The 21328-nt window shown below is 36.3% G+C and overlaps 1 protein-coding gene across 2 annotated transcripts in view; it reads right to left on the bottom strand.

The window, feature by feature from the left end:
- Positions 1-21328, bottom strand: part of LOC150098870 (tetratricopeptide repeat protein 21B-like) — a 388504-nt gene that overhangs the window by 155728 nt on the left and 211448 nt on the right. For both annotated transcript variants that reach the window (XM_090404953.1, XM_090404951.1), the window contains exon 24: positions 11553-11618. In XM_090404953.1, coding sequence (XP_090261079.1) covers positions 11553-11618 — 66 coding nt within the window. The remainder of the gene's footprint in view (positions 1-11552; positions 11619-21328) is intronic.

The following is a 21328-nucleotide window of genomic DNA, read 5'->3' on the forward strand; positions in this document are numbered from 1 at the left end:
ACTAGTGAATGGTGCAGCTGTTTCTTAGCCAAATGTTCAACTGTAGGAAATCTAAGTATCGTGGTATGAAGTGGCACTATTGCGTTCACACAAGGAGTAGGAGACTGAGGGTTTAACTCCTCACCAAAATTCAACCAAGTGAAAAATCAAAAATAATTTTGATAACACTGTAAATTAAAAAATTCTCCTCCAGAAAATAATACCAAAAATAGTAAAACAAACCTGTAACCAAAATAATAAAAAACCTTTTACATCCACTTCACCAGGATTCATGGTCTTAACTCCAGCATTAACAATGTGCAATACTCTTACTGACATCTTAACCCAACTTGTTATTTCTAACAGAACCTCACAGCTGGCACCAGCAATAGCAACTGTTGTCAACCTTAACTTTCTACGTTACCCTCTGCATGATTCTTTCTGTTAGACAAGAATGGAAACTGTGTATTTATCAGATCTGATATCCAGTGTCAGAAAATCCTAAACCTTGAATCTCCTCTTTTTTTTTGAACTGCACTCCTTTAAGTTAGGTTGATAAATGTTTTTTTTTTTATTTACTTTTTTGATCCAAACACCTCCTCTGACCGAATAAACTAATCCTTTGAAATGTTTGATAAATTATAACATACCAGGATTGAACCTACCTAAGCATTGATTTTTCGACAAATATTACCATGGCAGTCCAATAAAAATAAAAATTTGGCATATCATGAATAGCCTGAGGTTCACACTCAGGATACAATGCAGATTAAAAAAAAAAAAAAATCAAAACTGAGGAAAGACCAAGTGCAGAAAATTTGTCTTCCCCACCTATCTCTTTCTTCCTCCCTCCCTCTCACATCCAGATGATCTAGCATAAAATCATCCAAAGATAAGGCTGACCCAGCATCATCCATCCTGGCATGGTCCCCTTAGCAAGACGCAACACCAGTTTCCTTCTGTGGTTACCTCCACCCTCTTTACAAACATATTCAAATGTTACTAGCATAAAATCACCCAAAGATAAGGCTGACCTCCTGGTATCATCCAACTGCATAGATGACCTTAATTAATACTTTCCTATATTTCAGCAATTGTGATTATCAGGGATCACAAAACAATGATATGAACATGCAAGCACTAGCACTGGGAAAATGAGGCTGAATAAAGGCTAGATTGGGTGGTCTTGACCATTGGGCTAAAGATCTGAGAATAAGTGCTTTGCAAATTTGGGGCAGTCTCATGCACACAAATTTGTTGAGTTTGGAAAGTTTTTCATGGCTGAGGTAGATTCGAGGAATAGCCTCTCATATTTGTATTTGCTGCAATGTAATAGAGTAGCCTTCTTCCAGCATGTCCAGTGGTGAGTGTCCAAAGCATGGTCAGCAAGTCCTGATGGCTGTACTGGGAACTGGATGTAGTCTTGTGTTCAGAAATTCTGATATTGGCTTGCTTTGGATGTGGCTTGCAACTGCAAGGAACCTGGTAGAACACCTAGTAGGTCTAGGGAATGTAGTGGTCTTTGGTGGAGCAGATAACGGATGCTAATTTTTTTTATGTGGTCTGTAAGTGGTTGTAAGGATGTATTTCCTTAGAATTTTTGTCAATTTTTCAGATATGTCCAGATATATGGAATGGTCACAGATCTTGAACTTAAATAAGGTTCTCAGAAATCATTATTTCTTCTTGCAGAAGAAATAATGATTTCTGATACTCCAAGTAGAACAAGGTATCCTCTGCCTTCCCAACCATATTGCAAACAACATCAGACTGAATGTAGCCAGTATACTTGCTCATGCTAAAACACCAGAAAGCAACCTCTCAAGAAAAGAATTTGAAGTTTTGCAAGAAACTAAAAACAACAAAAGAATAGTCATTACCAAAGCAGATAAGGAAAATGCCACTGTAGTTTTAAACCAATTAGATTACACAAGTAAACTTGCCTCTTACTTCTAGATCATTCTACCTACCTTCCAATAGACTATGATCCACCAATACACAGATCAGAACACTTCATAGGCTCCTAAAAAAAGTTACTTCTTGGCCTGTGGAAGTTATAACAAACTAAAACCTTATAACTCTAGAGTTCCCCCAGACATATGGACTACCAAAAACTATAAACAAAATCCATAAACAAAATGTGCTATTACATCGCATTGTGGCTAGCACTGATTTACCTACATACAAATTAGCCAAAGTGCTCACACAATATACTGTCAACACACCTTCACACATAAATTAAAGATGCCAAGAAATTATATTCTTGGTTTAATCCTTTATGCAAGTCTAAGCAAACAAAGTTTGCATCTGAAGTAATTTCAGGACTTAATTTATAGTATAACCTAGTGGAAAAACTTTCAGCATCTATCTCTAATCCAGAGTATTTTAGTAATAAGGTGACCTTATTACAACTCATATAGGAAAATATAACTTTTGCATTACTTCAACCTTGGTATCACTTCTGGGTCTGGCTCCCAATATGAGACTCAATAAAGGTTGAAACCAGTATGGGTAGTAACCCTTCCCATAATGCATAGCTTCATACATGTCCGTAAGGATATGTGCAAAGCACATATCCTTACGGACATATGTGCTTTGCACATATCCTTACAGACATGCATGAAGTGCTATGAGATACTAAGGCAAGTGCAAAGTCATTAGCCTCTATATACGAGTTGCTCAGTCCTGAAATTACATCGGGTGCAAACTTTGTTTGCTTATACTTGGATAAAGGATTAAACCAAGAATATACTTTTTTGGTATCTTTAATTTATAGTATAACCAAGTAAAAAAACTTCCAACACCTTTCCACATAAAAAACTCAGTCCACTTTAAAGCCAGCATAGAAACCTCACACTCCAGCACACTGACATAATGGTCAGGTTTGATGTCTCCTCTTTATTCACCAATGTTCCACTCAAAGATAACTTAGATCTCATCCATATTCCTCTACATATCTCAGCCCTGTTTCAGTTCACCATGGACTCAGACTATTTTGTTTGGCAAGGAAAATTCTACAAACAGATTGAGGATACAGCCATGGATTCTCCACTTTCTGCACCCTGGCTAACTTTTTCATGCACACCTTTGAAGAAAAAAGTCTTAAACTCTGTCCTACATAAATCTGCTATCTGGCTATGCTATGTAGATAATGTGTTCTCCATTTAGTCACATGGCCTGGATATGCTCCACATTTTCTTAACACATCTAAACAATCAACACTCCAGGATCCAGTTTACATTAGAAAAGGAAAACAACAGTCTCCCATTCCGAGACATTCTGATTACACACCAGCCAGATGGATTCCTGGCATTCTCCATTTACAGAAAATCTACACATACAGGTAGATACATTCACCAGCAGTCCTCCCCCCCCAATCAACAATATGGAATTATAAAAACCCTATATAACAGGACAAAATTAACAAGTTCTGATAACACTGCTGTAACTATTGAAATTGACCATATTCTCAACACTTTTTTAACTAATGCTACAATCCCAAAAATTCCAAAAAATATTAAAACCCTGTAACTGCAATCCCCCTTCCCTACCTCTTCAGAACAAAGATTACTCAAGATCCATTATGATTCCATATATCCGGGGCACATACAAAACATTGACAAAAATCCTAAGGAAATACAACCTTACAACCACTTACAGACCACATAAAAAAATTTCATCTTTTATCTGCTCCACCAAAGACCAGTCACATTCCCTAGACCTGCAAGGTCCCTTACAGTTGCAAGCTGTCTTAATATGGTCAAATAGGCAGGACAGCCAATATCAGAATTTTTGAAAACAAGGACTACATCCGGTTCCACCAGTATAGTCACTCAGGATTTGCTGACCATGCTTTGGACACTCACTACAGGAGATACACTGGAAGAAAGTCACTCTATTACAATGCAGTAAATAAAAATATGAGAGGCTATTCCTCGAATCTGCCTCAGCACTGAAAAACTTTTCAAACCTCAACAAATTTGTGTGCATGAGATTGCCCCAAATTTGGGTGGTAGCTCCTAGTGAGCTAGATTGGGGTTATACGTCCTTATCCTCAGATCTTCAGCCCAATGGCTGAAGATCTGAGGATAAGGACGTATAACCCCAATCTAGCTTACTAGGAGCTACCATTTAGGACTCTAAGCCTGACTTCAGGTGCTTCTGAGGATAACGACGTATAACCCCAATCTGGCTTATTAGGGGCTACCATTTAGGACTCTAGGCCTGACTTCAGGTGCTTCTCTTCAGTGTCATTTGCCCAGTGTTAGTGCCTTAACACACATATCATGGTTTTTGTGATCCCTGATGATGGCAATGTAACATTGCTGAAATAGAGGAGAGTATTAATTAAAGTTATTATAATTAATATTTTAGGATATGTAGTTATTTCCTGAAAAATAATGGTTATGAGTAACTAATGTATAAGCCTATCTTCTTGAATGCATTATGACTAAAGACAAAGTAGTACCTGCTCCAAGAACAGCTTACATATCTTCTAATCCTGCCTATATTTTTCCTCTAGCTATGCTCAAAATCTGTGATCCACAATTAATATCATTCCTATAATATCTTTAATATTTCACACTGATCCACATCTATCCTGTGGGAAAGAAGCAAGCCTATATCTATATTTCGCAGAAGGGAGCTGACGTGCCGAAAGTTGCTCCTGCCTAAAATTAAATTTTGTGCGGTCTAATTCTTCAATCAACTTCAAGTTTTATACCTGCATAATAGTAAGCACCTGATCTATTGCGTTATAAAATTAGTTTTTTAAATTTGCAAAGCTAGGAATAGTTATTTAATTTTTAAAATCTTCATTGTTCCTTTGTTCCATTGGTTATTGTTACAATGGTATGCCCTCAAGTGCCTGGAAATTGTGACAGTTTACGTTTCCCTAGCTTCGCCCGAAGCAATGGCCAGCAAAAACACCAGTATATCACCACCAGCAGCAGTTCCATGCCCGAGCTCAGCAGCAGGAATCAGTCCAAGGTCGCAGGATTCTGATCAAGGAAAAGACCAGCCATAGCTCCAGAGCAAGTGAGCTCCATCACGTTACACGATTTGACAACTGCCTTCACCTCCTTACCTAAAGATAAATCTCCTGGCATAGACGGGCTCACCACTGAATTTTACCAGTCCTTCTGGAAACAGCTTGGACCTATCCTCTACAGCATATATCAATGGATGCAAATATCAATGGCTTCCCACTCAATATGACAGCATCTGTTATTAAACTCATTCCAAAGAAAGGAGACGCGACGAAATTAGGAAACTGGAGACCCATCTCTATCATAAACACCAATTGTAAAATTATATCAAAAGCCATTGCCAACAAACTTAAACCCGCTCTGAGCGAAATAATAAATAGGCATCAGAGCTATTCCATCCCTGGAAGATCTATCTACGAAAACTTACACCTCATAAGGGAATCTCATAAGCATAGCCAACAACAACAGTGAAACAATGGGTCTTGTAACACTAGACCAAGAAAAAGCTTTCGACTGCATTGAACACCTTACCTCTTCAGCTGCTTGAAAGCCTTTGGCTTTGGCTCAGGCATCATTCATTCTATTAAGATATTGTATGCCAAGGCACACTTTTGCATGAAAATAAACAACAGGTTTACCCTAACTGTACCATACAGTAAAGTGTTAAACTGGCTTTCCTGCTCCAAGCTATGTACTTCTCTCAAAGATGGAGAACAAAATTTGACCTCCATTGACAAACAGGATAACAATGTTCCACGCTCGATTTCTCCTTAATACCCTGCAACAGGAAATATCACACAAATGCACCACTGAATATATTTTCACTTCTGCCACTAGAGGTGTCTCTCTCCACAACCTTAAGAATGACAACAGCCCATGTGCCAGTAAATCTAACAAACTTCTACAAAGATGCCCTTCAACAATGGAAAAAGCTAAACCTCCAGCACACAGTGAAGACAGCATCCCTACCTGAAATCCTCATGGAACCCATCTTCCGCAACACGATGGTAAGAAGCTTGATCACTCAGAAAGAGAGTTTCTTTCCTCCATGGAGCTGGCGAAACGTGAGGATCTTGGGTGACATTCTTTCTCCAAGCCTCACCTGGCGCTTTCCAAAATCGCTCGAAAATCTGGAATATGGGAATCAGTCTGAGTAGATACACACTGTAAAGGCCGCTTTTCAAGCCGCTATGCCTGATAGCATAACAGAAGAGGGGCTTAGCCCTCCTAACTCAGAAGATCCGGCACCTATCTTTCTGATAAAAACTAATAACTCATGGGAGAAACTTACACCCAGCAACACCAACCAAATCTACAGCACTCTAACACAACAGTCGAACCAAAGCACTTTACTGGAAAATCCTGCATCATCTGATCAAACACTATTCCAATGGGACCTACCATATCGCACAAGAGCCATCAAACCTGACGCAGATATTCAGTGGAGAATGTGGCACAATGTATTACCCACTCCAACTATATTACGAAAATTTAACTCAAACGTCTCAGATAACTGCCTGTTCTGCTACCAATCAGGAAGAGTCTGGCATATCTACTTGGAATGCCCAGTCAACACTCAATTAATCAGTTTGTCTCGGGGAAACAGCAGCTCTCACCTGTGGTAGTCTTCACACAGAAGAGGAGTATTTCAATCTCGTCCATGTGGAGTCAAATAATCATTCATTCTGCAATTATCTCTTCATCACCCCGAAAGCAGTAATATACAACTTCTACCTCAGACATACAAGACCAGACAGCGCAGCAACTTCACAGAGAGAGGCAGCTGACCAACTCCTTGCAGCCTTCAAACAAAAGGTGAGGAGTCGGATCCTACACGAGCATTGCCACCATAGGCAAAACAACACCTTAGATCTTTTCCACCAAGACTGGAATCCACAGAATCAATTCCTGGCTGAGCAGGGCGACTGCATCATAGTCCACTTTCCAGCATAGAAGTGACATTGTCACCACCCCCCCACTAAAGAAAGTGGGAAGAAGGATTGTTGTGCTTAACAGTGCGAAAATTAATCAGCTGGCACTCTCATGTAAATAGATAATATTGTGCTATAGTAACTCTTATGCTCTTCCACATGCATGTCAGATTTTATGTTCTTATTCAGTATCATGTCAAAATAACTGTTAATGGCTTTAATCTAAAATAAAAATATATATGTAATTTACCTTATAAGTGACTTTGATGTAACATACCGCAACAAGAGTATGACCATGTAACCTCTCTGCCTGACTGCAGAGAACCAAAAACCGGTTAATCCTGTATATAAGATTGTTATGTTTACAATAAAAAAAAAATATATATATATATAATATATAGCAATTTGTAGTATTAACTCGGTACTTGGATATGTTCATATTTATATATATACTGACTATAACCGAGACTAGAATAACAATTAAATTTATTCGAAATGCAACATGTTTCATCGCATTGTCCAACTTCTTCAGCGTGGGAACGTAGAAAGCTAGTAAACGCTATAAGAAACATTGTATCACTGTAAAATGACTATTATAAAATTTGGTTAGCTTTGAATTATAGCTACAGTCCGTGTTGAAGTTCTATTGTTAAGTAGCTGCGTGCATCTGATTTCATGCGTGTGCCAATATCGGATAGCAGAACTGAAAGAGTCCGGTAGATTATAGCTAAGGTTATTATTTATGTGATGAGGGTCCATAACAATTTCCTTAGATTCGACTATGCATCGTTCTACCTCGTCACGGCATATATAAAGGTTTGAGGTTGTTGTCCAGTTTATCTCATGTTGACAGCCTTCATCACTTGTGTTTAATGAAAACAGTACATGGCTTGACAGGGCAATTGCTCTAGTTTTTTTGTAGGCAATGTCTCTCTGGTGTTCTTCCAGACATAGGAGGATGGATTTTTCAGTTTAGCCATAGTATTGCTTTCCGCAGTCGCACGTGATTTTGTACACTCCTGGGAATTGTAGATGGTTGTGAACTTGTTTGTATTTGCTTAAAATCGATCTTAGTTTAGGAAGAGTAGAGAAACAGGTTTTTATGTTGAACTTTCTTAAAATTCTTCTTAGTTTCGTAGAGAGCATGCTGATATATGGTAAGGAGATATAACCTTTTGGATTGTGTTGTGTTTCTGAGTTGTTTTGATGGCGGCAGTATAGATGCTTATTAATAGTTTTCGACGAGTAGCCATTACTTGTGAAGACATCTGATTATATTAAAATATCAATCTTTAGAAAAGCTACACACACAGATAGATACCTGCATGCATCCTCACATCACTATCCTGCACAGAAAGTGGGTATCATCTCAACCCTAGCACATCGTGCCAGATCTATACTGTCAGATGATGAAGAGCTAAAAAATGAACTACAACATCTATAAAGAACCTTCACAAGTAATGGCTACTCGTCGAAAACTATTAATAAGCATCTATACCGCTGCCATCAAAACAGCTCAGAAACACAACACAATCCAAAAGGTTATATCTCCTTACCATATATCAGTGCACTCTCCACGAAACTAAGAAGAATTTTAAGAAAGTTCAACATAAAAACCTGTTTCTCTACTCTTCCTAAACTAAGATCGATTTTAAGCAAATACAAACAAGCTCACAACCATCTACAATTCCCAGGAGTGTACAAAATCACGTGTGACTGCAGGAAGCAAAACTATGGCTAAACTGAAAAATCCATCCTCCTATGTCTGGAAGAACACCAGAGAGACATTGCCTACAAAAGAACTAGAGCAAGTGCCCTGTCAAGCCATGTACTGTTTTCAGTAAACACAAATGATGAAGGCCGTCAACATGAGATAAATTGGACAACAACCTCAAACCTTCATATATACCGTGACGAGGTAGAACGATGCATAGTCGAGTCTAAGGAAATTGTTATGGACCCTCATCACATAAATAATAACCTTAGCTATAATCTACCGGACCCTTTCAGCTCTGCTATCCGATATTGGCACACGCGTGAAATCAGACGCATGCAGCTACAATTCAAAGCTAACTGAATTTTATAATAGTCATTTTACAGTGATACAATGTTTCTTATAGCGTTTACTTGCTTTCTATGTTCCCACGCCTGAAGAAGTCAGACAATGCGATGAAACATGTTGCGTTTTGAATAAATTTAATTGTTATTCTAGTCTCGGTTATAATCAGTATATATAAATATGAATATATATATATATATATATTACACACACACACACACACACACACACACACACACACACACACACACACACACACACACACACATACACATTATATTTTGGATTGCTTCTATATATTATATTATAACTGCCAACTTTCAGAGTTAAAAACTGAGAAATTCCAAATTTCATATTTGAAAAATCTTGCTAGCATGTGTGTGTGCATAGATGTCAAATTCTCAGTATTGTCTATCTATAAATTACTAAATCCTTAATTAAGTCTGTGTGGTTTCTTCACTAATCTTATAACTAGAACTGCTAAAAGTAGCAGAAAACAATAAATTATATTATTTTTTAATGTAGCCCTCATGAAATGGCACTTAACAACAACACATATAGAGATGCATAACAAAGCTAGCACACGAATCAAACAAAAATGGCAAAAGAACGAAATCTGCACATTCAATAATAGTTCTTTCAATTATTCTGGCACATTCAGTAAAAAATTCCCCCATTTCTTGCATTAGTTGTATTATCCTTTTTAGATGATTATGATAAAGGGAGCTACTTTTACACCAATGCTTTAAATCTGATCTGTTGACTAATCACTTCTGAATTTATGGTATAACTACTGTAAAATTTTCATATTAAGAAATGAAACAAGCATGTGAAGAGCACTGTAGTATATGTGTATTTTAAAAGTTGAAAAAAGATTTAGGATGAAAAACAAATGTCTGATTCACACAGTCATGCCCCCAGGGAAGTATCAGTGGACAAAACATGCATAGAAAAGGAAAATGGATGTCAGAAAATAAAATATGTACATTCTTTGACTTTCTGAACAAGTCCTCTGAATTTCACATGAAGACAAAATGAGGGGAATGCCTCCTTCCTCCCCTCCTCCAATAATGACTGAAGATCTTTATCTTTTGTTGAAAAAAATGGGTACTTTTCATTAACTTTATCTGCAATTTTACAATAATTCTCAAATTAGTCACCTTTACAGTCACACTTGAATCAATATTAAGGTTTCATGTGTCCAATTAATTTGATAAACAGCTTCTTCAGCTGACAAGAAGTGATGTCTTCTGAAATGTTTCTTCACTTTCCCAAAGAAATGAAAATAAGAGAGTGCTGTCTGTATAGCTTGCTTTTGCTGTCTTAGTGCTACCAAAGACAATGAAATCAAGGCAAGTAAATCTTTATAATAATTTCTATGAACATTGCCAGATTGAAGAAAAACTCAGTTCATGTCAGGATGAATCTTCAACTCTATGTGCCTTTAATTTTTTTTGTAGTAGTTAATGTAGCATTAGCATTAATGGTGATGCCAGGGCATGAATTCTGAATGCTTTCACCATTTATGTGCTAGAAAGCAATGCAATTTACATCACATGCATACCAATGAATGGTACTAAGTCGACATAATCATTTCCATAAAAACTTCCATTTACCAGTGAATGTTAATCAGTGGATTTTTTGCTATCAGAAACTGCCACATCCCATCATACTATACCATTTTCACTATTAGAATGCAGGACATCTGAACTGTGAAATTTCTCATCACAGTGTGGAAAAGTTAAACAAATTAATACAGGGCATTACTTTTCAGCATACCTTTGTAATGGCACTGTCTATATATTACACACTGTCATCTTTTTTAACATTTTAGAATCTAAATCATTGTTCATAATATGTAAATTTCTTAGAAGGCAATTTGGAATTGCCTTCTAAGAAATTTGATATGACATATAAATTTCATATATATATATATATATATCTGCATGAGCTTTGCATATTTTTCTATTTGTCCATAATCATATGATGTTAGAAGATGGAAAACTGTACTTCAAGCAAGAGTTTCCTTTGTTTTTATTTATTTTTTTATTATAATCCCACTAAAAAAACAAAAAAGAAAAAAGTTGGAAACCTACAACATCATCTGTAAATCCTGTAGTAAGCATGATGATAGTCTCACACCATCTACCAGCTAAAGACATTCAAATCCATGTTCAATTTTTTTGTTGTAGCAATCTGATTCCACAGATTGCTTGGTTGTAGAGATGCTGTTCAAAGGTGATCTTCAATATTTTCAGTTATAGGAGTTAACGAATTTTCATATCCTTTGCAATAACATCAACAAAATTGCAGTCAAGGATTTAAAACTGTTTAGTTAATGGAAACAGAAAAGTTTGTTTCCATCAAATGATTATTATGACCAGTTCTGCTTTATACTAATATCTCTACTAACTAGCAACAAAGATATATATCAGTTGTTTTTTTTTTTAATTTATTTCATGTGGTGAATCTTTTTAAGGAGTGTCCAAATACTACTAAAGTAATAACACATTTTGTTGTATTTATAGATCTTAAATGTTCTCTCTTATAAAAAGCAATTTATAATGTGTAATCTAATCCTTAAGTGTTACTTACTTGAGAGCAAGCTGTCGCTGTTCTGGTAATGAATCAGGTTGCTCTGATGGAATTCTTCTCATAACTCTAATAATCAAATATAAAACTTTAATTACCAAAGTGTAACCTGTTTTTTTTTTTCCTTTCTTTCTCTAATAGAAGAAAATGTTATAAATTAAAGATACCAAGAAATTATATACTTGGTTTAATCCATTATCCAAGTGTAGAAGTCATATTTTCCTATACGAATTGTCAAAAGGTGTCACATCTTATTATTAAAATACTATGGATAGCATTATATGTGTCCGCAAGGAGATGTGCTTTGCATTATGGGGATACTAAGGCAAGTCATGTGAAGTCATACCACCTTTGCCATGAGTTGCCCCAGTCCTAAAAGATACTTCAAGCACAAACTTTGTTTGCTTACACTTGGATAATGGATTAAACCAAGTATATAATTTTTTGATATCTTTAATTTATAATATAATCAAGTGAAAAACTTTCAACAACTATCTATCTCTAATCCAGAGTATTTTAATAATAATGTGTGACAGTGTGACACCTTTTGGCAACTCATATAAGAAAATATGACTTCTGCATTACTTCAACCTTGGTATCTCCCACTGGGTCTGGCTCCCACTGATGAGATCTCAATAAAGGTCGAAACTGATCTGGGTAGTGAACCTTCCCAATAATGCATAGCATTATGCATGTCTATAAAGAGATGCGCTTTGCATTATTGGGATACTAAGGCAAGTGATGTGAAGTCATACCACCTTTGCCACGAGTTGCCCAGTCCTGAAAGATACTTCAGGTGCAAACTTTCTTTGCTTACACTTGGACAATGGATCAAACCAAGTATATAATTTCTTGATATCTTTAATTTATAATATTATCAAGTGAAAAACTTTCAACAGAAGATAATGTTCTTTATAAACATAAACCATGCTAATTATAGTGAAGGACATATACATATATATTTATGTGAATTCCATGTACAAATAGGTAGTAAACTTATCACACATAATTAATACCATGAGTTGACTAAGGGTGCCCTGCTCTGGAGACCAAACATAAACCTTTCCTAAAATAAAGAGCCAAAATGCTTCAGTTCGGTGATGCAAAATTATGAAAATCAAGAGGATATTAGATCCAGCATTATTTCAAAGCCAAATGTAACTGTGAAAGTTTCGTAAAAATAAGTTGACCAGAGAGCTTAAGGGAATATGACTTATTTTTTAAGAAATTTTCAAAGTTTCTATATTTGGCTTTGAAATAATGCTGGATCTAATATCCGCTTGATTTTCATAATTTTGCATCACCGAACTGAAGCCTTTTGGCTCTTGTTTTATTAAATACTTTAATGCACAGAATGAGAGTTTGCTTACAAAAAATACACCTCTCCAACATTTCAAGTTCCTTAGTATTGAAAGAGAGTTTTTGCTCTCTTAAGGTTTCTGTCTGGCCTCTGTGTAATGGTGAATCCAAGTCATCCACAGTAATAAATCGAAGCACAAAATCAGTTTAATTCTTGTTAAAATGCTGTGCAAAGCTTTTTCATTTGCAAATCTTCATCCAAAATATATCTTTGTTCTTTTGAAATGCCTATAGTCTCAGCAATTTCATGCACTTTGACTCGCCAGTCATCCAATACCATATCGTGCACTTGATCAATGATTTCTGGTGTTGTTATACTTTTTTTGGATGTCCTTCACGTGGATCATCTTCAAGGCTGGTACGGCCACGTTTAAACTTGGCAGCCCATTTCTTAATTGTCAAAAACGAAAGAGAAGAGTGCCGTAAACTTTTATGAACTTTGAATGAATTTCTTTTGGCGTTAAATCTTCTTTTACAAAGAATTTTATAACTGCACAATACTCAATTTTATCCATTTCAAGGGATACAGACAACACTTTTGCTTCATACAGATGTATAAAACAAACTACTTGATAGAATGACTTGCAATTTCATATGGATGCTTATGACAGATGTACCAACTTAGAAAAAAAAAAAAATTTTGCCGATAGTGTTGCCATCTATGGTCAAAGCTGAGAACCTTCCAGACCACCCTCATAAATAAGTTAGTAAAACACGATCTTCCTTTAACAAACACATGCCTGGCAACTACAGAGAATACTGCTGTGATCAACCAATTTCCATATCCTAGACCCATTTCTCTCTCCAGTACCTTAATCACAACTCTGGATATACAAATTGGCCTATAACTTGTGGCCACAGCCTTAGTACCACCTTTATGCAATGGAACAATTTTACCCTCTTTCCACTCCCTTGGAACCTGTGCTGTTGTAAGGCTCTTAATAAACACACATGCCAATGTTACTGTCAATTCCTTGATGTGAATTATTTGCATCAAGGTTATTTATTTATTCAAATACCTCATGGTCAAATAAATCCTGATCGGGATGAAACATCCTTATTGATCACCTCAACAATGTCTTCTGCAGCAGTTACCATTAACACCATCATACCATGATCCTTCTTCCTTCTACTTGCCAGATATCTAAAAAACTCTCTAGGGTTTTTTTCTTTGCTTGATTTGTCAATTTTTGCTCATGCTGCACTTTTGTTTTTCTTATTAACTTACTAACTATTCTTACTTTCTTCATGAAACTGATTGTTACCATTAGTCATCTTGTACTGCCTACAAAGTATACCTTCTTCTTCTTCTTCCAGATTTCATGTTTAAGCCCCTCAATCATCCATTTTACACCTACCTAATTCAGCCTTTTGGTCTTTGGAATACATTCATACATTGATGCTGTTATGTATTTCATCAGTTGCCAAGCAGCATTTATTTCCTTACTGCTCAATTCCTCATTCCATGCTCTAGCTCCACGTTGTCTCCTAAGCTTGTCATAATTTCCAGTCTTATAACTCCACATACATCATTTCCTCACAGGAGTCTGCATATGGCTAGCAACAACCCAGGTGATCACTTTAACCAACTGGAAGAAACTGTAAAATTCCTCTCACAATTACATCCTCTGATGATATGATCAGATCTAAAACTCTCGATCCTTGCATGTCTTACTTTACATGCTGCCTGCGATAGTTATCTCTCAAGAAATTCATTTTCCTTATTCCCAAATGCTATTTCTTCATTCCATTCTATATCACAATAATTAAAATCACCACATAATAATTACCTTCCTTTGTTCACTAGTCCATTATTTATACATTTCCTCATCGCCATCCTCCACATTCCTTGGCCTATAGCCACATCCAACTAAATATGTCTTCCTGTCAACTTCCACATTACATCACACTGCCTCATAAACAATGCCACTATTTCCCTTTTTCATGTCTACCTTATGTCGACATAATTCCACTGCTATCATCAGCAGTGCTCCCCCTCCCTTCTTCCCCCTTCTATCCTCATGAAAAATACTGTATGCTTCCATTTCTATTCTCGTTATGATATCATCTTCATTCAACCATGTTTCACTTATTCCAAGATTTTGGTGCAAATAAACTCAATCACTGAAACCATTTTATTCCCTTCTGGCATTTGTAAACAAACACAGCAGTTCATTTTTAGGTCTATAACCAGTCCTATCCAAACCATTAGTTGGTTGTGATTTTCCCATCACACCTGCCCTTTCCTAATCACCTTTATCACCACTTACTACATATATCTGCTCAGTCCCAACTTCCCCACCTACAACACAATATACCTCATCTCCGTACACACACATTCATTGCTACTTTCAACATCCCCTCTCCCTGTCCATCCAGGCTCGTCCTATTTCCCTGTTCCTCTTGCTTTCCCATTCTTTCTTCTTCTCTCACGCTATCATTGTTTCCACCGCCAAGCACTTCTGTCTCTTCACTACCACTCTCCTGATCTTTCACTTCATCTTTTACTTTTGATCTCTTATATGCCTTCCATCTAGCAACACTTTCTCCAGTACACTCATTCCAAAGCCATTTAAATGCAACCCATCACGCCTGTATAATTCCATTCTTCTCTCAAGCACATTCCATACATCCACAAACTGTACTCTCCTCTCCTCACATAGCTCTGCTAGCAGTTGCTATTTTGCAGCTTCAGTCTACAGGTTTTCACTTCAGATTGAAAATGGAGATGGAGTTTTTGGTTTAAACCACTTGTAATAATATTGATCTTTTTCTTGAACTGTTTTGGCACATGTTGAAAAAACCCAAGGTTGGATTTTGAGTCAGAATTCTGAACAGAGCAGGAAATGAAGGCTTTTGTTCTAACATGACAGTTTCTGTAACTTAATCAAAGCAAGTAAGTATTTGGATCTGGTATCTGGTGTGAAGCAGTAAACTGACATGGAAAGGAGGAATAGAAACACTTAACTCTATGTGTGTGTGTGTGGGAGGGGGGGTTATCCCACATGGCAGGGTTATAAATGCTAAAGAACAAAATGTCAAGACTATCTGAGGGAAAGGATGTCCCAGAGTAGGTGAAATTTGTACAAGATTATGGTTTGAGTTGCTGAAAGGAGAGGTGACCTCAACAGCATACTTGTAAAGAGAAATAGTTGAGAAAAGATCTACAGTGTTGAATAAGAGAGGATTGTCTGGCAATATTCAGATTTATTAAATGAATGATTTAATTTAATGATATGGTGTCGAGGCTAGCAGGTGAAAAGACGTACTGTCAGAGAGCTCCTGAAATATTTGTGATTTTTGTTGATTTATTAAGTGTTTTCTTAGATTTAATTGTGTATTTTTAGTATATTATTGTAGTTTTATTAGTGTAGTTATTGTACTAAAGTATTTTATAACATAATTTCAGAGAAACTATTAGTTTTTACTACTCTTGAAAATGGAGCCAAAAACTCGTCATAACACGGCAGTGACTAAAGCTAAAGTCACTACTGAGTAGAGCGTTTGTCCTGAAAAAAAAACACTGTTACAGTGATGATAATAATTTATCTGAGGATACGCTGACATTAGAAATAGCTCGGTTAAAAGAAATTATTAGGAAATCGACCAGGGAATTGGAAAAGGTGGAAAAACGTTTGTTTAAACTTCGACAGGATAAGAAAAAGGACGAGAACAACAACAGGCAGGAAAATAACTGAACTTGGTAATCAAAATATTAATAACAACAAGGTAAGTCAGTTAACATCTAAAAAAAAAGAGGTAATATGGTATAGTGACTCAATTTTAAAATCTGCTCTTGCTGAGGGAGTCCACTTCTAGTTTCCCAGGAGCGAAAATTAAAAATATCACAAACGTAATTGAAAACCGAAAAAGAAATGTAAAAGAAATGGTAGTGCTGGTAGGTACAAATAATTTAAGTGGTGACAAACATAGTATGAGAGAAGATATGAAAGGTCTGTTGGAAGAAGCGAGAAAGAAATGTGAAAGAGTAAAAACTGCAGGATTACTACCTAGATATGATAGTACTGAGTTTAGAAGGAGGGCAATGATAGTAAATGATTTCACGCACAGGCTATGTAAAAGATATGGATGTGAGTTTTTAGATGTGTGGGGTGTGTTTGATGGTAGAAAAAAATTGTATAAGAATGATAGCCTGCACTTGAATTCATTTGGCATCAGAAGCCTGGAGAAATTACTTCTTGGTATGAGACTCAATGCAGAAAGTCAGGGAAACTAAATCATGAAGGGAGGAATGGGGAAAATGTGTGTGAAAGTTCAGCTATGGTATACAAACATGATAAAGATATAAATGCCTTTGAGCATGGTATGTATGTGGCAAAGGAGTGGATAAATATGCTTTGGATTCGGACCTTTTAAGTATGTCTGGGGAGGGAAAAGAGAAAATTCTAGAACAAGACCAAATACATTGTATATCTAATTATAAGAATAGGCTAGGTCGTAATTTATTATGTCTATACACAAATGCCAGGAGCATTAGAAACAAAGGGATCGAGTTTGTTGCTTTATTGAATACAATGTGGCCTAAGTTGTTGACATTAGTCAAACCTGGCTAGCAGAATCAGATATGGTAAGTGGGATCGAGTGTAACGGATATACTATTTTTAGGAATGACAGAAGAGATAGGAGAGGAGGAGTGCTACTAATGATATCAGATGACTACTAATGATATCAGAAGTCCAGTTAGGGTAAAAATACAAGAAAACAATGATGGTAACAATGTCCCATGTAACAATGAGTTTGAGTCTATTTGGTGTGAAGTGGAGGTTAACAGAATGAAATATATAGTGGGATGTTGCTACAGACCTGACAGCTCAGTTATAGGGGACGAAGAAATGCATCGCCAATTTAGCCTTATGGGTACAAAGCGAATAATCATTATGGGTGACTTTAATTTTCCAAATATTGATTGGGTAGAAGAGAAATCACATGATCAGAAAGAACAGGAATTTATTGAATTGTTGTGAGATAACTTTCTCAAGCAGCATGTAAAAGAAGGAACTCGAGGTCAAAGAGTGTTGGATTTGCTCATACTACCATCAAAAGGGATCTCTGTCAAGAATATGGCTATTTTACCACTGTTGTGTCCTGAAAAGGCTAAGAAATGTTTATTATAAAATATTCAGCTCACAACTTTAATACAACTTAGGCAGAGAATATGGAACGTTGGCAACAGAATAAGTGTAAGCAGTTTGTAAATGCAAATTAATTTAAAATTTAGGAATAGTATAAAATTGTATAAAGAGCTGTTAAAAAATAATCTGTATTAAGTGAGGGCCAGATGTAGAGATCAATGTAAGCTGGCAAATCCACTTAAGAACCACGTCTCTTGTACTAAAATAGCTAAGCCTGTGAGTCAGGGTTCAAGGGTCACCTTTGCCATCCTGTATTATGAATAAGAAGGGAGGGAAAGAAGTACTGGAAAGAAAAACCAAAGTGCCTTCCAGGAAGAGAAATCAGGTACACATGCGACTAAATAGAGGGAGCTAAGGAGATTGACGTAAACACACGTGACCGCGTTGGTGTGCATCGCGAAGATCGAGAAATACCGAGAGGAGAAAATTAAACAAAAAGGCCATGCAAGCACCATTCCGGGTTTTTTTCTTGGATTCCTGGTTCTAGATCTTGTGGACAGTGGTCGAGTTCACCGTTGGAGAAGTTCCTGGCTAGTCGTGGAAGGCATTTGGTTCATCTGTCGTAGCGTTAGGAATGGGCCAAGCTATATCCTTGGACTAGGATAGCTGTGCATTGTTGTGCGACGGAGGAACCAAATGGATGCCGTCCTGTCAAGGCGATGTTACCGTGCCACCTCCAATCTTTCCTGCTGAGATTCGACTCATACAGTCCGACTGGAGATATCCTCATAGGAAACTAAAACAGAAGGTCTTGATGACCAGACAAGGCAGGAAAAAGGTCAAAGAAATTAGGATCAGAGACGGTAAGGTAGACCTTTGAATTCCTATTTCCAGCTATAGAAGAGTGTGATCCCCTAAGAGAGATTATTTTGTAATGGACTAAAATTAAGGAACCGTAAGAATAACCTATGACTTAGTACGGTCCAAGATTGTGTTAAGATTTGTTTGCCCTACGAGGCCGAGAATATCTCTGAATGAGCTAAACTTAATGTATGGAGTGTGTTATTGTGTTAATTTATGACCACGTGTATTAGGATGGTATGATATTAGCCTAAGCTGAAGATGCTTGTAATAGTGGTCAATGCAAATTTGTATGTGTGTCTAGTGTATTAAAATTTGAGCCTTTGATTTACCTTGAGAGCATTCCTAATAATATGTCTGTAATGTATATTTGCATAATTCCTCAAGCTTATTAAAATGTTTCATTCAAGTACCTGCCTGATCTGCTTTTGTTTTATGAATTCAAAACAACCGCACATAAAATGCTAACGAACTAAGCGGGTTAAACCCTTGTATATAAACTCCTAAAGCGAGCCACGACTGTGAGGAAGAAATAAGAAAATGGAGGGACAAGATTAAATTCGATCTAATTTTCAAGTATCACTCTGAGAGGGTCACCCTGGGTAAGAATCCCATCTATCCAAGGTATTAGCTGGCACAGTGAAAAAAATAAATTTTGTTAATACTTATCGGGTGAACTCTATTAGATTGTTGTGTGATTAGATAAAACATAAGATATAAAGAGGCCAATGAGACTGCAAAGAACTAATGGAAAGAATACTTGGTAGGAAATAAACGTTTTATTTGCATGTGTGAGAGAATTAAGATAGCTGTGAAAATATTAATAAGTAAATATTTTATTAAGGGTATATAGTAGAAAAGAGGGGAGAAAGAACATTATATCAAGTGACTTAGACGAATAGAGATAAATAAGTAAGAATAAAGTTATATATTAGACAAAATTAAAGATAAAGACTAGCAGCGTAAGATATAGAAAAGAAATAAAAGGAGAAGAAAGGACATAACACCACCAATAATGAATTGGTGACAGTGATCATGCTGTTCTTTCTTGGGAAGTATCTACTTGTATTGAAGCTCTGATTAAATCAGACTACATGCTGAATTACAAAGCTGGAAATTATGATCAACTTAGAAGAATAATATCTTTGGTCCCATGGTATCAGTTAATGAATGGAAAAAATGTCAGTAATGCATGAGAATCTTTGCAAAAGTGCTTGAATGAGGCAGTATCTGAATGTATCCCTAGTGTTCGAAGAATAAATAGGTTGGGAGTGAAATGGATGTGCAGCCTTATTAAGCTAGAGATCCACAAGAAGAAGACGATGTGGAAAGAATATCGTGAGAATAAGAGTGAGAGGAGTTATGAAATATATAAAGCTCAGGCCAGAAAAGTAACGAGTACTGTGAGAAAAGCTAAAATGGAGTACGAAAAGAAATTGGCCATGCAGGCTAAAGGCAATCCAAAAGAATTTTATCGTTATGTCGCAAGCAAAAGAAAGAATGAATGTGGAAGAAAAACTTTATTGAATACAAATGGTACACGAGTGTCGGAAGCTAAGGAGATTGTTCAGTTAATGAGTGCTCACTTTCCTAAGATATATATCAACCAGCTGTATGTAAGCATGGTGCTACTGCTATGTTGGATGAAGAGTTAGAGGTTCATGAATATGAGGTTGAAGAGCTCTTGTATAACCTGGATAAAAATTTGTTAATAGGGACAGATGGAATATCTGCCCGTTTGTTAAAGGAATTATTAATAGAACACGTAAGACCACAGTAATAACTTTTAATTAATAAAGGTACAGATATTTCATACTAAAACTAATAGTACATCTTCAGTGTCACACAAACAGTTATAGGAATGGAATACAAGTAACGAACATTCGGTGGATCACCTATTAAAATACAATTTTTGCCAAGTTCTAGGAAATGATAGAAAATAATAATTAATCTTTAAAATAATTGGTTTTTAATTGATTACATAAAATAAAAGTCTCCCAGATCTTCGAGAGAGAGAGAGAGAGAGAGAGAGAATCATTTCGATTTAAATTCGGTCAGTGTAAAATAGCTTCACAACTTTCTTTAAAAAGGCGTTCATATTTGAACCTGCATCTATGGAGGAGAATAGCTTTATCCCACTGGATATTATGAGTAGTGTTAATACTGTGTTGTGCTAGACCAGACTTCTGAGGTTTGTTATATTCAATATAATATTGATGTTTCTTAATTCTTTTTTCCACAGAACGGCCAGTTTGTCCAAAATAAGAAACATTGCATTCACATGGTATTTGGTAAACGCCAGCCAAAGATAGAGATGACAGTTTATCCTTTGTAGAAGGCAATAAAGAGAAAATTTTGTTGATAGGAACATACGTGGGAATCAATTGATACTTTTTCAAAATTCTACCTATAGGTTCTGAGATTCCTGGAATATAAGGGATTCCTAGAATATTGGAACTCTGCAGA

Source organism: Typopeltis vanoorti, chromosome 15 (genome assembly GCF_054136105.1).
Source record: "Typopeltis vanoorti isolate ZY-2024b chromosome 15, IOZ_Tvanoo_1.0, whole genome shotgun sequence".
NCBI classification, from domain to species: domain Eukaryota; kingdom Metazoa; phylum Arthropoda; class Arachnida; order Uropygi; family Thelyphonidae; genus Typopeltis; species Typopeltis vanoorti.